We start from the raw sequence: 20,187 nt of genomic DNA on the forward strand, positions 1-20,187 counted from the left end.
AAAATTGTGCCCCACACACACCCACCACTTCAGTGGCAGCACTTGTGCCCTAGTTGTACACTTCACAGGTAGATTTGCATCAAGCACATTCCAAATCCACAAGCATTTACTCTCCCCAGGATGACACAGGGGTAGTAAATTCCTTGTGGATCCATGACTTGTTCCATGGACAGTTCGTCCTCCATTTCTTCATGTTCTCCTGCACCTTCCTCAACATTTCGCCTGCTACCATGCGCCCTTGTTAATCCCTGTCCCCCATGGTCCCATGCCTGCCGCGTTGGTGATGATGAACGTCTGGACCTTGGAGATGTTGTTATGTCTTGCGCATATGAATCCTCCTGTAGTTCCTCCCCTTCCTGTTGTCCCACCCCCTGACTCCGAATAGTGTTTAGCGTGTGCTCCAGCATGTAAATGACTGGAATTGTCATGCTGATAATGGCATTGTCAGCGCTAAACATATTCGTCGCCAACTGTGCAGAAGGGTGCATAGGTCCTTGATCTGAGACCACTCCATCAGGGTGATCTTCCCCACCTCTGCATCTCGTTGGCCCAGGCTATACGTCATGACATATTGCACCAGGGCTCGGCGGTGCTGCCACAGTCGCTGTAACATGTGGAGAGTCGAATTCCAGCGTGTCGGCACATCGCATTTCAGGCGATGAACCGGCAGGCCGAAAGACTTCTGGAGCGATGCAAGTCGCTCAGCTGCGGCGCTTGAACGGCGGAAGTGAGCAGACAGTTTTCGTGCCCTGGTCAGAAGGCCATCTAGGCCGGGATAGTGTGTTAAAAATTGCTGGACAACAAGGTTCAACACGTGAGCCATACAAGGTACGCGTGTCACCTTGCCCAGGCGAAGGGCCGCACCCAGGTTTGCAGCATTGTCGCACACGGCCTTACCAGGCTGCAGGTTGAGTGGAGACAACCATTTATTAAACTCGGACCGCAGAGCTGACCACAACTCCTCAGCTGTGTGACTCTTATTCCCAAGACATGTCAAGCTAAAGACCGCCTGATGACGTTGCGCTCTGCTGCCAGCATAGTAATGAGGGGTGCATGATTCCTTCTGCGCAGTGAGAAAGCTGGTGGCCTGACCAGGCAGGCTTGGGGCGGAGGTGGAGGACACAGATGAGGTGGAGGAGGCAGAAGCAGTGGCGGAACTTGGACAGACAGAGGATTGACACACAAGTCGTGGGGACGGCAAGACTTGTGCAGCAGACCCTTCACCATCTATCACCATAGTTACCCAGTGCCCAGTCAGCGACATGTAACGTCCCTGTCCATGCTTACTGGTCCAAGTATCGGTGGTAAAATGCACCCGTTCACACACAGAGTTTCTCAAGGAAGAGGTGATGTTGTGTGCGACATGCTGGTGTAGCGCGGGCACACCTTTCTTAGAGAAGTAGTGGCGACTGGGCATCTGGTACTGGGGCACAGCGACAGACATAAGGTCTCTAAAATCCTGTGTGTCCACCAGGCGGAAAGGCAGCATTTCAGTAGCCAAGAGCTTACAGAGGGATAAAGTCAACCTCTTAGCTTTGTCATGGGTTGCAGGAAATGGCCTTTTATTTGTCCACATCTGAGGGACAGAGATCTGGCTGCTGTGTGTAGACGGTGTTGAGTAGGGTGTCCCTGGAAAAATGCAGCTTTGTGAGGAAAGTGCAGGCGTAGACATGATGTTGCCTTCATCCAACGTTGGTGCTATCGATGTCTGAGAGAGCTGTACACACGCACTTGTTTCCCCTTCCAAACCAACTGACGACCTACCAGCAAACTGCCTGTTGCGGTTACAGTGGTGGAAGTTGTGCGTGGAAAACCAGGTGTGACAGCTGTCCTCACAGTCCTAGAAGATGAAGAGCACGCGGATGCACTGGAAGGGGCAGGCGGTGGATGGTTCGCTCCGGTAGGCCGCATTGCAGCATGGTGAGCTTCCCACTGGGACCTATGATATTTATTCATGTGACAATTCATGGAAGAAGTTGTCAAACTGCTGAGGTTTTGCCCTCTACGAACAGAATCACGACAAATTTTACACATCACATAATTTGGGCGATCTTTTTCTATGTCAAAAAAGGACCAGACTAGGCAAAGCTTAGAGGGCATGCGACCTGCTGATCCACCCCGACTAGTGCTCAGAGGCAGAGTGGTGGCTGAGGATGCAGTTGTAGACGTGCTACCAGTGCTCCGACTCTGTCCAGGAAGGCGCAAGGTAACTTCGTCGTCGGTTGCATCCTCCTCCACCGCCTCTGTTGACCTCCTCGAGTGCCTGACTGTGGGTTTACAGTAGGTGGGATCTAGAACTTCCTCATCAATTGTTGTGTTTGCACTCCCCTCACCCTCAGACCGAGCCTCTTCTTGCCCTGACCGAATATTTAAGTTGTCATCACAATCTGGTATCTGCGTCTCATCGTCATCAGTATGTTCCTCATTGTCTATAACCACAGGTGTTACAGTTTGTGACAAAGGGTCAACATTATGCTCAGAAACTTGGTCCTCACGGCATGAATCAGAGTCACAAAGGTTCTGGGCATCACTGCAGACCATTTCCTGGTCTGTACTCACTGTAGCTTGGGAGCAGACCTCTGATTCCCAGGCTATAGTGTGACTGAACAGCTCTGCAGACTCAGCCATCTCAGTTCCACCATACTGTGCAGGGCGGATGGAGACTTCAGAGCTGGGAGAAAGCAAGTTTGATTGGGATGACAACTCAGAGGACTGGTGTTTTTTGGATGCGGTACTTGAAGTGGCTGAGAGGGCACTTGTTGGACTTGAGATCCATTCAAGCATTTTCCTTTTTTGGCCATCATCTACCTTTGTTCCTGTTGTTCGTGTCCGTAAAAAAGGGAGCACATCGGATTGTCCACGGTAAGTAGTAGACATCTTACTTTTGCTGGTAGATGGTCTATCTTCAGCAGATGTTAATGGAGCTTTGCCACCTTCCCCACGGACAAACCCTTTTTTTCCTTTTCCAACATGCCTGTTCCCCTTTCCACCAGCATCTGTCATTTTGCCACTCATGTTGATTGCGACAAGATTGTGCACTTAAAATGTGGTAGTAAAAATTGAGAGGTGGTGTAGATTGCAGCGGTGGTCTAGCTTTATTAACAGCAGAATAATAAAGAATAGATATCCCTGACAATGCAACTACGGCCCTTAAACTGGCAGCATAAATTGCTAGTATAATGGCTTAGTAACTATCAGTTTGAGTGTGCAATGCAGGCAGACGTGCTGCAAATATCTTTGCACTAGTGGGACTATACAGAAGTCCAACAGCCACGTTTAGGATGCCACTAGGTACACTGAGTGTTTGCTAGTATAATGGTTTAGTAACAATGAGTTTGAGTGTGCAATGCAGGCAGACGTGCTGCAAATATCTTTGCACTTGTGGGACAATACAGCAGTCCAACAGCCACGTTTAGGATGCCACTAAGTTCACTCAGTGTTTGCTAGTATAATGGCTTAGTAACAATGAGTTTGAGTGTGCAATGCAGGCAGACGTGCTGCAAATATATTTGCACTTGTGGGACGATACAGAAGTCCAACAGCCACGTTTAGGATGCCACTAAGTTCACTCAGTGTTTGCTAGTATAATGGCTTAGTAACAATGAGTTTGAGTGTGCAAAGGGCAGGAGGGTACAGTGGCAGGGTTGTGGGTCTCTGGGTAGAGGAAAGGAAGCCTGCCTTTCTATCCCTCCTAATGGGGAAATGCAGCGAGGAAATCCCTGACCTTAGCTACACAGACGCTGTCATCTTGTGTAGCTGTTAAACTCTGTTTTCACGGACCTGTCACCTATGGCTCTGACCCTGCCGGTACGAGCCCTTAAAAGGACTGATAGAAAGTGCTATCCCTAAGCTGTCCAGCGCTGTGTATAGAGCGTACACAGCAGTATCGGCGATAGGAGCTGCGCCAGCGGTGACTGACACCAAGGACGCAGAAGGCAGATAATGGCGTGCTGGAGGAAAATGTCCGTTTTTATAATGCAGGGACATGTGACATGGACACCCTATCACACATGCCGTTGTGGCTAAAATGGCTAAAAGTCCACTTAGCTGTGTGTGTGTCTGGGATTGGCTGACATGCTGGCCCACCCCACTACACGCGCGCGCTTAGGGAAGGAAGACAAGGAAAAAAAAAAGAATGGCGATCGCCATTATCCAAACAGCAGTGATCTGAATGCGCTGTTCCCGCACACTATACACTGAAATGTCATAATAGTGTGAGTCACAGAGTGACTTACACTATTACAGCGGAAAGCCAGCTAGGAATTAGCTGTTTTTTTTGCTGCTAGAACCGTTCTCGAACATATCTAGAACTATCGAGCTTTAGCAAAAAAGCTCGAGTTCTAGTTCGATCTAGAACAGGCCCCAAAATCACTCGAGCCGCGAACTGGAGAACCTCGAACCGCGCTCAACTCTAGTCAGGAGAAATATAGGGAGCGCTGGACAGTGCCTGTGTCTGGGTAGGAGCGTCCTGGCTGGCTGCAGGACTTTAGTCTCCCGCTTCCTTAAGACATCCTAGTACGGCTCCTCCCGGTATCATAGAATTGCCTATGTGGAAACTTTGTCACATGGTTACAGTACCTAAACTAGCATCTTCATGTCTATGATGACCCCATGCGGTTTCATTTTTGATGCAATTTGATTACTGATTCCAATGGTTTAGTCTGATAGAACCCTTGAGAAAGGTCCTATTTGGACCGAAATGTGGGGACAGACTTTACTTTTCGTGTTCAATAAAAACTTATTCAGCACCATCCAAGACTTTCTGCCTTATTTTCTTCAAAGTGCGCCGGAACTATATTTCTATTTTTAGTGGCTATTTTTCTCCAGAGCACCCAACCAGATAGTGAGCCAGGTTTATCATTGCTGCTCATTGGAATTGTCCAAGCCAAATTGGTATTGTTCGTAAGTGTGAATGATGGTGTCCTGGTGTATATTTAGGGGTCCCAACAATAGGTTCGCAGTATGGTACTGTAGATAATCTGTGGTGTGTCTGTGATGCGCAGTATCCTGCACTAGATGTACAACTAAAAGATTATTCCCAAAAAAACTAAGTAGTTGCCTATTGACTAGATAGGGAGTAACTTGTATATCGCTGGGGGTCCCATACTCAGCCTTCTCGCCATTCATTGTGTATGAAACTGTCAGAAATAGCCTAGATGGGGACTGACAAATGACATTAGGAGCCAAATGGTCTACGCAAGAAAATACTTGACTTTTGTGCTAGGAATAAAAATCCAATAAAACAAAAATATTCACAACATTAACTGACAGAAACAATGGTCTAGTTACAGTGGGGAAAAAAAGTATTTGTCAGCCCCCAATTGTGCAAGTTCTCCCCCTTATAAAGATGAGATTTGTCTGTAATTGACATCAGAGGTGACCACATCTATGAGAGACAAAATGAGAAAACAAATCCAGAAAATCCTGATTTGGAAGATTTTATTTTCAAATTGTGGTGAAAAATAAGTATTTGGTCAATAACAAAAGGTCATCTCAATATTTTGTTCTATATCCTTTGTTGGCAATGACAGAGATAAACGTTTTCTGTAAGTCTTCACAAAGTTAGCACACACTGTTGGGGGTATGTTTGTTGAGGAGAGCCATAAAATGAAATAATTAACCTCTGGACATAGAGCATTGTGGGAAATATGTTGATTTGCCTTACATAATTCAGGGTTCAGATCATATACATGACACAGATATAAAGGTGGCTGTCATTGCCTGTTTCTCCACACCTTGCCTGGAATGCAAGGAATGTCCAGGTGTAAGAAGATACCATATAAGAGAAGACCAAACCAAAGATCAGATGACATTACAGACCAGACCATCCAGCATGGATCCACCAGATGACGTCCCTCCCATCACCATCGCCATGGATCCATCCAATGATATCATAGACCCGCCTACAATGACGCCTACCAATCAGCTCATGGACTAATACATTGTTCGACCCACTGACCAATGAACACATCCGGACATGCCCCTTTGCAAGGTTATATCAGAGCAAGCTCAGTTGTAATAAAGCAGAGCATGGGCTGACTTCTGTCGAGGAAAGATGAATATCCGACTGTGTCTGATCTCATTTTTCAAGCATGCACTCGACCCACACCAATTAGACCAGGCAGTAGGCAACTAGTGATCTCTGGTTAAGAGTTCACCTTAACATGTTGGCTCATTCCTCCATGCAGATCTCCTCTGGAGCAGTGATGTTTTGGGCCTGTCGCTGAGCAACACGGACTTTCAACTCCCTCCAAAGGTTTTCTATGGGTTTGACATCTGGAGACAGGCTAGGCCACTCCAGGACCTTCATATGCTTCTTATGAAGCTACTCCTTTGTTGCCCTGGCGGTGTGCTTGGGATCATTATCATGCTGAAAAACTCAGCCACGTTTCATCTTCAATGCCCTTGCTGATGGAAGGAGGTTTGCTTGCACTCAAAATCTCACGATACATGGCCCCATTCACGGATCTGTCGTCCAGGTCCCTTTGCAGAGAAACAGCACCAAAGCATGATGTTGCCACCCCCATGCTTCACAGTAGGTATGGTGTTCTTTGGATGCAACTCAGCATTCTGTCTCCTCCAAACACAACGAGTTTTCTTTCTAACAAACAGGTCTACTTTGGTTTCATCAGACCATATGACATTCTCCCAATACTCTTCTGGATAATTCAAATGCTCTCTAGCAAACTTCAGACAGGCCTGGACATGTACTGGCTTAAGCAGGGGAACATGTCTGGCACTGCAGGATCTGAGTCCCTGGCGGCATAGTGTGTTACTGATGGTAGCCTTTGTTATGGTGGCCCCGGCTCTATGCAGGTCATTCACTAGGTCCCCCCGTGTGGTTCTGGGATTTTTGTTCACCGTTCTTGTGATCATTTTGACCCCACATGGTGAGATCTTGCGTGGAGCCCCAGATTGAGGGAGATTACCAGTCGTCTTGTATGTCTTTTTCCATTTTCTTCATTTTCTTATTATTGCTCCCACAGTTGATTTCACACCAAGCTGCTTGCCTATTGCAGATTCAATCTTCCCAGCCTGGTACAGGGCTACAATTTTGTTTCTGGTGTCCTTCGACAGCTCTTTGGTCTTCACCATAGTGGAGTTTGTAGTGTGACTGTGTGAGGTTGTGGACAGGTGTCTTTTATACTGATAACAAGTTCAACCAGGAGCCATTACTACAGGTAATGAGTGGAGGACAGAGGAGCCTCTTAAAGAAGAAGTTACAGGTCTGTGAGAGCCAGAAATCGTGCATGTTTTTAGGTGACTAAATACTTATTTTCCACCATAATTTTGAAAAAAAAAAAAAAGTCTTGCCAAATCAGACGCGGTGATTTTCTGGATTTGTCTTCTCATTTTGTCTCTCTTAGTTGTGGTTACCTCTGATGTCAATTACAGGCAAATCTCATATTTATAAGGGGGAGAACTTGCACAATTGGTGGCTGAATAAATACTTTTTTCCCCACTGTACATTGGCCACTTGCCTCCTGGTTTATGTAGATTACAGAAAGAAAACTAGTGAACATTTAATTTACTTTCCATTCTATAAACTGAATGGACAATATACTGTAGATTCATTTTTAGCAATATATACTTTATATCCAGATCTTACAAAGCTCAGAATAGCAACATGATAATTGTATGAATGTCAGGCCATATAAAAGTCAGATCTCACCATAAATCATGCTGCAGTGAAACGTCTTCTTGTCCGTATGGTGATCTCAGACAACTCCACAGATGAAGGTCACATCTCTATGTCTCTCTACATGGGTCATGAAGCTCAGTGATGATGAATATTGGAAAAAACACAACGGTGGGTAGGAGAGTCGGGTTCACGCTGCGCAAAAAACCACGATGCCAGACGATATGATAAATTCTTTTCTTTATTTAGGACAGGTCAACGTGTTTCAAAGGCATATCCGCCTTCTTCATGAGGACAAGGAAAAGAACAGCATAATACATGCTGCTGCCAGGAGATACATATATACTACTAAAGAGAGGTGCCACGTATACAAAAATGACGTCAGCCAGCCAGTGACTGGGCGTCACGTGGAAAAAGCAGGAAGGAGTAGAACAACTTACAAAAATATTAAGCTTTGATATTTATGAGTCTTTTGAGTTGATTGAGAACATAAATGTTGATCAATAATAAAAAAAATCCTCTAAAATACAACTTGCCTAATAATTCTGCACACAGTGTACAATACCTCTTTCCCATGGTTTTCGTCTCCGCCACAGAACACCGGCGATGATAATTATCAGTATAATCACAGAGACAGAACAAGCAGCGATGATCCTGGCCACTGAGCTTCTGTCTGTAGAAATAGAAGAATAAACAAGTATTATTATTTATTATTACAATGCCGTTTATTCCATGTGAAAAGGGGTATTAGAGACAAAGTACAATAATCATGAACAATACACTGCAATCTATAGGAAGAGAGAGGACCCTGCCTGCGAGGGCTCACAGTCTACAGGAGGAGAGAGGACCCTGCCCGCGAGGGCTCACAGTCTACAGGAGGAGAGAGGACCCTGACCGCGAGGGCTCACAGTCTACAGGAGGAGAGAGGAACCTGCCCGCGAGGGCTCACAGTCTACAGGAGTAGAGAGGACCCTGCCTGCGAGGGCTCACAGTCTACAGGAGGAGAGAGGACCCTGCCCGCGAGGGCTCACAGTCTACAGGAGGAGAGAGGACCCTGTCCCCCGAGGACTCACAGTCTACAGGAGGAAAGCAGACCCTGCCTGCGAGGGCTCACAGTCTAGAGGAGGAGAGAGGACCCTGTCCCCGAGGACTCACAGTCTACAGGAGGGGAGTGGACCCTGTCCGCGAAGGCTCACAGTCTACAGGAGGAGACAGGATCCTGTCCGTGAGGGCTCACAGTCTACAGGAGGAGAGTGGACCCTGCCCGCGAGGGCTCACAGTCTACAGCAGAAGAAAGGACCCTGCCTGTGAGGGCTCAGGATCTCCAGGAGGAAAGATGACCCTGCCCATGAGGACTCGCAGTCTACAGGAGGAGAGAGTACATAGCCCGTGAGGACTCACAGTCTACAGGAGGAGAGAGGACTCTGCCCGCGAGAGCTCACAGTCTACAGGAGGAGAGAAGACCCTGCCTGCGAGGGCTCACAGTCTACAGGGGATGACTATAGAAAGCAAAAACTTCTACAAAGTCAGTATCAAAGGGATTTTTAATATTGGAATATGGTTTGGATATGCTACCACATTACAATTGGAACATGTTTGGTAACATCAGCGCAAACTGGGATTTGAAAGGCAGACCCTGCCCAGGATACTTGGTTCATCAGAAACTAAGGACCACTCTGATATTTATTATTTGAAAACTAATATAATCCACATTCACATTACATCACAAGTAAAAAACATTTCAATAAAAAGTTTTTTAATGAAACAAATAAAAACAGCTACACGTGATAGTAAACATAACACAAAAACATTTAATTTTTAATATGAAAATATGTATTTTAAACAGTTTGAAGATACTTACACCAGCTGGGAGGCTGCAGGTACTTAAGGCACCTCTGCCATATGGGAGGTGCCTGGGCAATGAGTTACTTACATTGCTAGTTGTCAGGTCTCTTAAGTGCTGCTTTGTCCTGTAGACTGCTGCTGATGTCTCTTTGCATTTCAGTGCTGTGCCAGTCTGCTGTGCTGCCGCTGCCAATTCCATCTACGCCAGCTGGGGCTGCTTACCAGCGTCTAGAGAAGACCCAGTGGCTGGTTCAATTGGTTCCCCCAAGCAAGTGAACTGTACCTCCGGTCTAGTGGTCCTACTAAACAATGCTTGCGAGCATAAAAGTTTGCCCAGGTCATGGAATCCTCTTGCCCTGGCTCCACTCAACTTGCCGACCTGCAACAAGAGGTGGTCCGGCAACATGAACAACAGAATGGGATGAGACTCATCTTCAGTCTCTGGATGCCTGCTTCCAAGCCATGTCTCTGTCTATTGCGGTACTGGCCGTGGTTCCTACTTGAGTAGCTATCCCGGCTCCAAGTGCCGGTCTCTTCTTGTTGTCTCCTCCACGCCTTTAATGGCAATCCCCAGTTATGCAGAGGCTTCATAAACCAGTGCTCCCTGCATTTCAAGCTGCTGTCACACCTGTTCCCCTTGGATTGGATTAAGGTGGCCTTTATGATGTCACACTTGAGTAGTGAAGCCCTGGCATGGATTAACCCTTTATGGGAAAGAAATGACCCCGATTACCCAGAGTCTACCACTCTTCTTGAAACATTTCCGTAAGGTGTTTGATGAGGCAGGCTGAGTTTCTTCGTTCACATCCTTGCTACTCAGACTCCCCCCCAAGGGAGCAGGGCAACATGCCGTCCGATTCCGCACAATGTCTTCCGAATTAGGCTAAAACAATGAAGCTCCGTTAGCTATATTCTGGGAGGGTTGTCTGGAAGAATAAAGGACGAATTAGCAGGCTGAGATGTGCCCTCTTCTCTGGAAGACCTAATATCACTGGCTATCCTCATCAAACTCCGGTTAAAAGAACGGTCCAGAGAGTCCCCTGCTACCAGTAACCCCAGCTGTATCCTCCGAGCCTATGGAGGTAGATCAATTGCGTCCAGCCTGCATCGCCAGAAGACCTATCGCATTGCACCAGTGAAGAGTGCTTTTACTGCAGAAGCTCCATGCACCTAATCTGCTTATTTCCCAAGAAGCCGGGAAACTTCCCAGCCTAGGGTCAGTAGGAGGGGTGCCCTAGGTGATTGCAAATCCTTCACCTCTATATGTGACTGTCTGTAACTAGCGGCAACTCCCGGTTTTCTGAAGTGGCCCATTTGGACTCCGGTGCTGACAGGAATTTTATACAGCAGGCAATAGTGGATCGGTACGGATTCCTGTGCATCAGCTGCATACTCCCATTACGGAGCTGTTGGTGGATAGAAAGCCTCTACCCGAGGCCATCCAGTTTGTCACTGAGGAAGTTGTCCTACATGTGGGAATGCTACATACAAGGAGAATTGCCTTCCTTCTGGGAATGTTACATCCCATGTTGCTGGGTCTACCATGGCTTCGGAAGCATAAACCGGTTCTGGACTGGAGATCAGGGGATGTGCTCTGGGGGGGTCACACCTGCCATGGAAGCTGTCTTGTTTCCGTGCAACCTCCTTGACTGCCTGTGAGACCCTGTAATCTTCCGGGTATGCCGTCTGCCTACTGGGCCTATGTGGATGTCTTTGACAAGAAAAAGGCCGAGACTCTGTTGCCACGCAAACTATACGACTGTCCTATTGACCTACTGCCTGGGTCTAGTACTCCACGGGATTGTATTTATCCTCTGTCACAGGCCGAGATAATAGCCATATTCAAATACATAAAGGACAACCAGTCCAGTTAGCCCAGGCCAACACATCTAATGCACAAACAGGATGCAGACAAGCCTCTCAACATGATGGACACTTCACAGGTGCAAGGTAAATTGCACACTAGTGGCGCGCATAGGGCACTGTTCACACTTGTATGCGCATGGTATCCAGCCAGCAACCTATTACCACGCCCTTACTATTAGATTAGGCGGGTTACTCGGACACTACTCACTGCAGCACGTAAGGGACAGAAATTCCACTATGCACGGCCGTATTAAGAGGCCCGGCTGCACCCCGCATAATCAAAGTGCAAAAAAATACATATAAAATATATATGTATTTTATTGTATAAAATATAATACAATATAAAATATTTTTGATATTTATCAGTGTAGGGACCCGCAAGCGTGAGGATCCGTGATGAGGATTGTGGGCTTACGTACATTGGCCAATTTACAAACTAATACCTCACATATATTTTATATGTATTTTTTTGCACTTTGATTATGCGGAGTGCAGCCGGGCCTCTTAATACGGCCGTGCATAGTGGAATTTCTGTCCCTTACGTGCTGCAGTGAGTAGTGTCCGAGTAACCCGCCTAATCTAATAGTAAGGGCGTGGTAATAGGTTGCTGGCTGGACACCATGCGCATACAAGTGTGAACAGTGCCCTATGCGCGCCACTAGTGTGCAATTTACCTTGCACCTGTGAAGTGTCCATCATGTTGAGAGGCTTGTCTGCATCCTGTTTGTGCATTAGATGTGTTGGCCTGGGCTAATGGACTGGTTGCCCTTTTTTGCTGTGAGTACATTTTATAATACATTTTTGGGGGAGTTTTTATCTCCTCTTCTTGTTGCTATTTTAAATACATAAAGGAGAATCTGGCAAGAGGTTTCATTCAAAAATCTTCCTCACCGGCTGGAACCAGTTTCTTCTTTGTTAAGAAAAAGGACGGGTATCTTCGACCATGTATTGACTACAGAGGGCTCAACCAAATTACAGTCAAGAACAATTATCCGCTGCCACTTATACCAGAATTGTTCAACCGACTCCGTGGATCCAGGATCTTCTACAAGCTGGACCTCCATGATGCATACAATCTGATTCGGATACGGTCGGGCTCCGCTATGCCCTAGCAGTCTTTCAAGAATTCATCAACGATATTTTCCGGGATCTCCTACACACAGAAGGAATGTTCGTCAAGTCCTGCAGAGGTTATGGGGAACCGTTTGTATGCCAAATATGAGAAATGCCTCTTTGAGCAATCCTCTCTGCCTTTCTTGGGTTACATCATCTTGGATACTGGCCTGAGGATGGATCCGGACAAGCTGTTGACGATATTGAAGTGGCCTCATCCCTATAGTCTGAAAATGATCCAGCGGTTCCTTGGGTTCGCTAATTATTACAGGCAGTTCTTCCCGCGGTTTTCATCCCTGGTCCTTCCCATCTCGGCCATGGCACACAGAGGGGTGAATCTGAAAGCATGGATCCCAGAAGCCGAAGACACCTTTATATTCGTCAAGCAGGCCTTCGTCCGGTGCTGGTGTGGTTCTCACACAAAAGTCAGATATGGATAAGCCTGTAACCAGCGGATTTTTTTCTAGGACTTTCTTCCCAGCCGAGCGCAAGTACTCAAATGGCGATCAGGAACTGTTGGCAATCAAGATGGCTCTGGAGGAATGGCACTATCTGTTGGAGGGAGCTATGCACCCTGTCATCATCTACTCTGACCACAAGAACTTGGCCTACATACAGTCGACTGAGGTTGAACTCACTCCAAACCCGGTGGTCGTCATTCTTCACTTGCTTCAATTTCGTACTGCATTTCCGCCCTGCTGAGAAGAATGTCAAATCTGATGCGTTGTCACGGTCATTTATGTTGGCCGATCAGGAGGAAGAGCCTCAACACATAATCGAGCCTTCCAGGATGGTTACAGCGTCTCATATAGACGTGTCCCAGGTTCCTCTTGATAAGACACTCGTTGCTGAAGCAGACAGGAAGTAAGTTCTTCTGTAGGGTCATTCCTCCCGGCTGGCCAATCACGATGGACAGAAGTCATTGCAGCTGTTTTCACTGCAGTATTGGTGGCCTACATTGCAACATGATGTCCTGGCGCTTGTGTTAGCCTGTCTTTCATGTGCTCGCAACAAATCACCTAAGAAGAATCCTGCTGGTCCACTGCTCCCTTTTCCGGTACCATCTGCTTCTTAGGCAGTACATCAAGATAGACTTTATTACAGATCTGCTGAAGCCCTCCGGTTGCACTGTCATCTGGGTAGCGGTGGGCAGATTCTCTAAAATTGTCCATTTCACGCCACTGTCTGGATTGCCCTCCGCTCCAGTTCTTGCTGAGCACTTCATCCAGCAAATCTTCCAGCTGCATGGTCTACCACTCCATATTGTATCCGATGGAGTGCCCAGTTTACGTCTCAATTCTGGAGGGCTACCTGCAAGTTGCTGGATGTCACCTTGGACTTCTCGTCAGCCTACGATCTGCAGTCCAATGGCTAAGTGGAATGGGTAAAACAGATCCTGATGAACTTTCTGTGGCACTTCCTCAACAATCATCACAGTGACTGGTTCAAGCTCCTTCCTTGGGTAGAGTTTTCCTATAACAATCACGTGAGTGAGTCCTCCGCTAAGTATCCTTTACAAATAGTATATGGCCAACAACCCAGAATCCTGTTCCCGGTGGCGCTCACCTGCGGCAAATCTGCAGCCGATTCCCTCATCAAGACATTTTCTGACATCTGGGCGGAGACCAAGTCCTCCCGGGAGCAGTCCTCCATCCATATGAAGAGGCATGATGACAAAAGACACCTAGACCCTCCTTCATTCTTGACAGGAGACAAGGTATATCTCTCTTCAGATACGTCACTCTCAAGTTGCTTTTTTGCAAGTTGGGTCCCCGATTTATTGGTCCCTTCGATGTGCTCCAGCAGATAAAGGAAGCTCCCGACCTCTCTACACATCCCCAACTTGTCCCATGTGTAACTCCTCAAGCCTGTCATCCTGTGCCTTTGTCTCAGGGCTCCTAGTACCTCACCGCCTTTGGTCAGTGATGAAGACACCTATGAGGTAAAAGCCATCCTTTCGGTAAAAGAGGTCAGAGGTAAAACCTACTACCTGATGGACTGGAAGGGGTTTAGCCCTGGGGAGAGGTCATGGGAATCAAGGGAAAATATCAATGCCCCTAGTCTCCTTAAGAGATTCCTGAAAAAGGGAGCCGTAAGGAGGGTACTATAACACCAAACCAGCGTTCTCGCACTCTTTTGTCCCCGTCCCCTGGCAGTGACATCAGTTTCCCCACCCGTCTGGGCGTCTTGCGGCAGTAGTTCCATCTCCGTACCATGGTGCTGTCTCCCAGAGTGTCTGCATACCATGCAGGCTTCCGGCCCCTGCCCGTAGGGCACGCCCGCAGCAACGCCCCTCTTCTTAAAGAGGCATCGTCTTCTAACCCGGAAGTGCTTTTCAGATCATCTGGAAGGCTGCAGGTACTTAAGGCACCTCTGCCCTATGAGAAGTGCCTGGGCAATGAGTTTACATTACTAGTTGTCAGGTCCCTTAAGTGCTGCTTTGTGATGTAGACTGCTGCTGACGTCTCTTTGCATTTCAGTGCTGTGCCAGTCTCCTGTGCTGCTGCTGCAGATTCCATCCACAGCGGCCGGCTATCACGATACCTGCCACCGCAAGTATCTGCACCGGTTGCTGCCTTTTCATTCATTCATCCATCCATCCCAGACGGATCCACTACTCTGCCTGCTGCTGCCTTCTACCCAGAGACAGTGCTGTGTCCATGGCGTCAGCTGCCGGGGTCCTGCTGATCCCTATGGGGATGCCCTCTGCCGGCTGCGTACCAGCACCTGGGAAATACTCAGCGGCCGGTTCAGTTGGCTCCCCCAGCCAAGTGAACTGCACCTTCGGTCTAGTGGCAAGCACAACACCTATCCACAGTTCCACCTTGATGCAAAAACATCTCCTTGCACCAAAACGTCTAATGGAGATTAAAGGATGGCAAGGCTGCTGATTTCTACAGTAAAGGTACCTATTACTGAGCCTGAAGAAGAGACCTGAGTAGTCTGGAAAGCTGCTATTATTACCATCTTTTCAGTTAGCCATTAAAAGGTATCAACCACTGAGGACTCTGTTCTTTTAAACAATTGTGGTACCTATTAAAACAGCAGAACAGTGCCTTTATGCCCATACCTTTAGTTTCTAATTGCTGATCCTGACAACAAGTTCTCTTTAGAGTCTAAGTTATCCCAACTTCTTTGTTAGCTGATGATTTCAGAAGTAAGCATTCTACCTATCAATCATTCATGGTAAATCTTGCGGAAATGTAATAAATACCTAAGATCGATATGTGATAATTTGTTTAACTGGAACCCCTAATAGTAGGAGTCTGGAGAGAAATAATTCTGAAAGCATTGAGGAACATAATTGAGCATTGAGGTAATACTACCTTACCGTGATACACCAGCTGGAAGTCTACCTGCAGAGGATCCGTAAGAGAAAAATGTCGAACTCTACATGAGAAGATCCGCTCTCTGTCCTCCTCAGTGGGTGTGATGGTCACGGTGCTGTCCACACTGTAGGTTTTGTCTGGGTTCCTCTGGGGATCATCTAAAATAACATCACTCAGCCTCTCTGAGCCCTTGAACCATTTAACCTCAATGTCTATAGGGAAGTATCCAGTGACGGAGCAGCGTAGGACGCTCTCTACATTCACAACAACCGTCTTATCTGTGATGGTCACCTGTGGAGGAGCTGATAAAGACAAGAACAAAACATTAATGTATGGACACAGGTGACTGTATATGAATAGTCCGGTCCTAACGTTGGATGGTTGACAGAAAACATGGCGCATGCAGTTTATTTCAGGACAAAATCTACCACAAGAGTAACATAAAGATCCTGAGAAAAATTTGTAACCGGCAGCCCCTTTCTATCCTCTACAATTCGCCCCTGCTGTGCTCCACCATTATCAGAGGTCATTCTTCAGCTCATACAGAACTCGTAGCTACTAGCCAGCACTATCTGGGCCTTGTCCATCCTTAAGGCCGATCCTAAAACTGTCACTCCAGACTCCTATACAATGTTGATTACATAGACACTCAGTCTTTGTGTCCCGGATGCGTCCCGTCCCAGAAGCGGTTGGACCTCTCAGATCCGGACGTCGCTACTCGCGGCTCGAGGGTCTCCGGACCCAGGGGATCGGGGTCACACTGAAACGTGATGGAGGGTTATTTACAGGGAATTTAAGTAGTTTGTGACGCCACCCATGGTGTGAGGTAATAGGGAGTACCACCGCTGCAGTTGGGAGTACCGAGGGTGACAGAGTGGGGCAGCCAGATGACGTTACCCTCCACGGGTAGGAGAAGGCCCCGGGACTCTGGATGATGGTTTGGGGTGCAAGGGGAGCGCAGGCTCACTGGTTGCAGGGGTTAATCATTTACTCAGAAGAAAAGCAGACGCTGACAACATGGTAAACCAAGTCTCTGGATGCCGCTGCCCTCTTGGGGAGCTCGTCCGGGTCCTATCCCCTGCAGCACTGCCTGGTGGTCGGTGACCTGCCTCCGGGCACAGTATTTTTAGAGTTGGAGCTTTCCGGGCCCCGCTCCCTACTATGGGTAGTAAAGGAGCTTGCTCTCAGGAGCTCATGATTGGGATTTCAGTGGGCTGCTTTGCTAGGAAAGCCCTATCCTCCTCATTGCGCTAGTGCCCCCGATCTGTGAGCTTCGTGGAAACAGTCCATATAGGCCCTGTCCTCCACAGGTTAATTGCCGGGTTGCTTGAAGCTTCTCCCCGACCTAAGGTCCATGTACCCCGACGTGCCTTCGGACCCAGCCCGGCTATTGAACTGTGGTTGCTGGCTATCCTCCAAGACTAAAGTGGGCTTTACACGCTACGATATATCTAATGAAATGTCGGCGGGGTCACGTCGTAAGTGACGCACATCCGGCATCGTTAGTGATATCGTAGCGTGTGACAGCTATGAACGAGCAGAAATACTTACCTTCTCGTTCATCATTGACACGTCACTCATTTTCTAAAAATCGAACGTCCTGTTGTTCATTGTTCCCGAGGCAGCACACATCGCTCCGTGTGACACCCTGGGAAAGATGAACTGCAGCTTACCTGCAGCTGCCGCCGCCGCCGCCAATGCTGAAGGAAGGGGGTGGGCGGGATGTTTACTCTGCGCTCATCTCCGCCCCTCCGCTTCTATTGGCTGGCCGCTGTGTGACGTCGCTGTGACGCCGAACGTCCCTCCACCTTCAGGAAGTGGATGTTCGCCGCCCACAGCAAGGTCGTTTGGAAGGTAAGTGCGTGTGACGGGGGGGTTACAGCATTGTACGACACGGGCAACAAATTGCCCATGCCGCACAAACGATGGGGACGGGTGCGATTGAAAACGCGATCGCACAGTAAATTGAAACGTGGAAAGCAGGCTTAAGTCCAGGTACCCAGTCCCAATCTCCCGCGACCGGGTCTCCGACTCCTCCGGGTCCAGACCACCATCTGCAACCTAGTCTGCTTCCCCCTGGGAGCTCCAACTCCCAGCTTCCTCAAGCTCCTCACAGCTCGAGAGCTACCACTCAACTGACTTGTCACCTCCCAGCTCCCTGCCTGACCCCTAGGTGGGCGACCCTATTCCAACTTAGCAGCCCACTGGTATGCCTGACAGGGTGCGGTGCGAGGTGTCACTAGGATTTGTGTATGCTGATGGAGGCAGTACTGCAAGATAGGGACCCAGAACAATAGGGGGCTGAGTCCTGCACTGGGAGATGAAGATCGTGCAATACCCTGTGACGACCTGAGTAGTCCAGTGGCGTCACATTTGTTTATGGCATTATCTAGGCATTTAATAGCAATATTATGCAGGCTCAATATGGCAGTATAATGAGTTCTCTTTGAAGATGTATTAAAGGGAATCTGTCACCAGGCTTTTGCTAACAAATCTGAGAGCAGCATAATGTAGGGGTAGACACCCTGATTGCAACGACGTGTTATTTACTGGGCTGCTTAGTGTAGTTTTGATAAAAATCACTGGTTAACCAGCAGGAGATTATCATTACAGGACTACTTGTCCAGCTGCAGGTAGTCCAGCTTATTCATGAGCTCTGCTTACACACAGAGAAATCTATTCCTATATATTATATATAGTCATTACACACAGAGGGATCTATTCCTATATATTATATAGAGTCATTACACACAGAGGGATCTATTCCTATATATTATATATAGTCATTACACACAGAGGGATCTATTCCTATATATTATATAGAGCCTTTACACACAGAGGGATCTATTCCTATATATTACATAGTGTCATTACACACAGAGGGATCTATTCCTATATATTATCTAGAGTCATTACACAGAGAGATCTATTCCTATATATTATATAGAGTCATTACACACAAAGCGATCTATTCCTACTGTATATATTATATAGAGTCATTACACACAGAGGGATCTATTTCACATGTTTATTTCTGTTAATGTTGATGATTATGGGTTACAGGCAATGAAAATCCAAAAGTCATTATGTCAGAAAATTAGATTAATTACCACAAAACACCTGCAAAGGCTTCCTAAACATTGAAATGGTTCCTTAGTCTGGTTCAGTAGGCTACACAATCATGGGGAAGATCAAAACCTTCTTCACAGAAGGCCAATAATATAGAGGCTATCTGCCAAAACACAGTACAGGCCCTGCGTCAGTGCTAAACAATTAGAACTCATGGAAAAAATGCGCAAAAAATATACTTGAGATAAAAAATATTAGTTTTTTATTAGTAATATAATTAAAATTTAGATGGACATGATGACAGCAGATGAAAAAGTGAGGACAAAAACACACATATGGACAGGTCAATATAATGACAGATGGAGAAATCCATTAAAAATAATATAGAATCAAAATAAACTCACTGCATATGAACAATATCATATATTAATACAGAAGACCCCAAAGTACAACACAATAAATCTACCGCTACCGCTAGTGCATAAGAATTAGCACAGGAAGGAGGTGAAGTGATAAATAAATTAGTCAAAAATGGTAGTCGTTAACTGGCCAAACATGTAGAACCCTACACGCTTTTCGACGTGTAGTCTTTTTCCATGAGTAAGCAACAAATGTCAAGGAGGGTAAGCCACAAATGTCATTACTAAAGAAGTCGGCTGTTCATAGAGTGCTGTATCCAAGCATATTAATGGAAGGTTGAGTGGAAGGAAAAAGTGTGGTAGTAAAAGGTGCAGAAGCAACCGGGATAACCGCAGCCTTGATAGGATTGTTAAGAAAAGGCCATTCATAAATTTGGTGTAGATTCACAAGGAGTGGACGCTGCTGGAGTCAGTGCTTCAAGAGCCACCACACACAGACGTATCCAGGACATGGGCTACAAGTGTCACATTCCTTGTGTCAGGCCACTCATGACCAATAGACAACGCCAGAGGCGTCTTACCTGAGCCAAGGAGAAATGGAGCTGGACTGTTCTCAGTGTCCAAGGTGATGTTTTCAGATGAAAGTAAATTTTGCATTTTATTTGGAAATCGCGGTCCCAGAGTCTGGAGGAAGAGTGGAGGCCACAATCCAAGCTGCTGAGGTCTAGTGTGAAGTCTCCACAATCAGTGATGGTTTGGGAGCCATGTCATCTGCTGGTGTAGCTCCACTGTGTTTTATCAAGACCAAAGTCAGCGCAGCCATCTACCAGGAAATTTTAAAGCACTTCTTCATGCTTCCCTCTGCAGACAAGCTTTTTGTAGATGGAAAGGTCATTTTCCAGCAGGACTTGGCCCCTGTCCACACTGCTAAAAGTACCAATACCTGGTTTACTAACCACGGTATCAC

The 20,187-nt window shown here is 47.0% G+C and overlaps 2 protein-coding genes across 3 annotated transcripts in view; one reads left to right on the forward strand and one right to left on the reverse strand.

Moving 5' to 3' along the window:
• Positions 1 to 20,187, reverse strand: part of LOC142245625 (uncharacterized) — a 62,465-nt gene that overhangs the window by 39,228 nt on the left and 3,050 nt on the right. The window contains exons 3-4 of one of the 2 annotated variants that reach the window (XM_075318505.1): positions 15,795 to 16,094; positions 8,205 to 8,312 (exon numbers count right to left, since the gene is read on the reverse strand). In XM_075318505.1, coding sequence (XP_075174620.1) covers positions 8,205 to 8,312; positions 15,795 to 16,094 — 408 coding nt within the window. The remainder of the gene's footprint in view (positions 1 to 8,204; positions 8,313 to 15,794; positions 16,095 to 20,187) is intronic. The other variant, XM_075318506.1, reaches the window with a different exon arrangement.
• LOC142245626 (natural cytotoxicity triggering receptor 3 ligand 1-like) overlaps positions 1 to 20,187 on the forward strand; it is a 140,342-nt gene that overhangs the window by 14,938 nt on the left and 105,217 nt on the right. The gene's annotated exons all lie outside the window — the stretch shown is intronic.

The sequence above is a fragment of the Anomaloglossus baeobatrachus genome, chromosome 7, assembly GCF_048569485.1.
Source record: "Anomaloglossus baeobatrachus isolate aAnoBae1 chromosome 7, aAnoBae1.hap1, whole genome shotgun sequence".
NCBI classification, from domain to species: Eukaryota; Metazoa; Chordata; class Amphibia; order Anura; family Aromobatidae; genus Anomaloglossus; species Anomaloglossus baeobatrachus.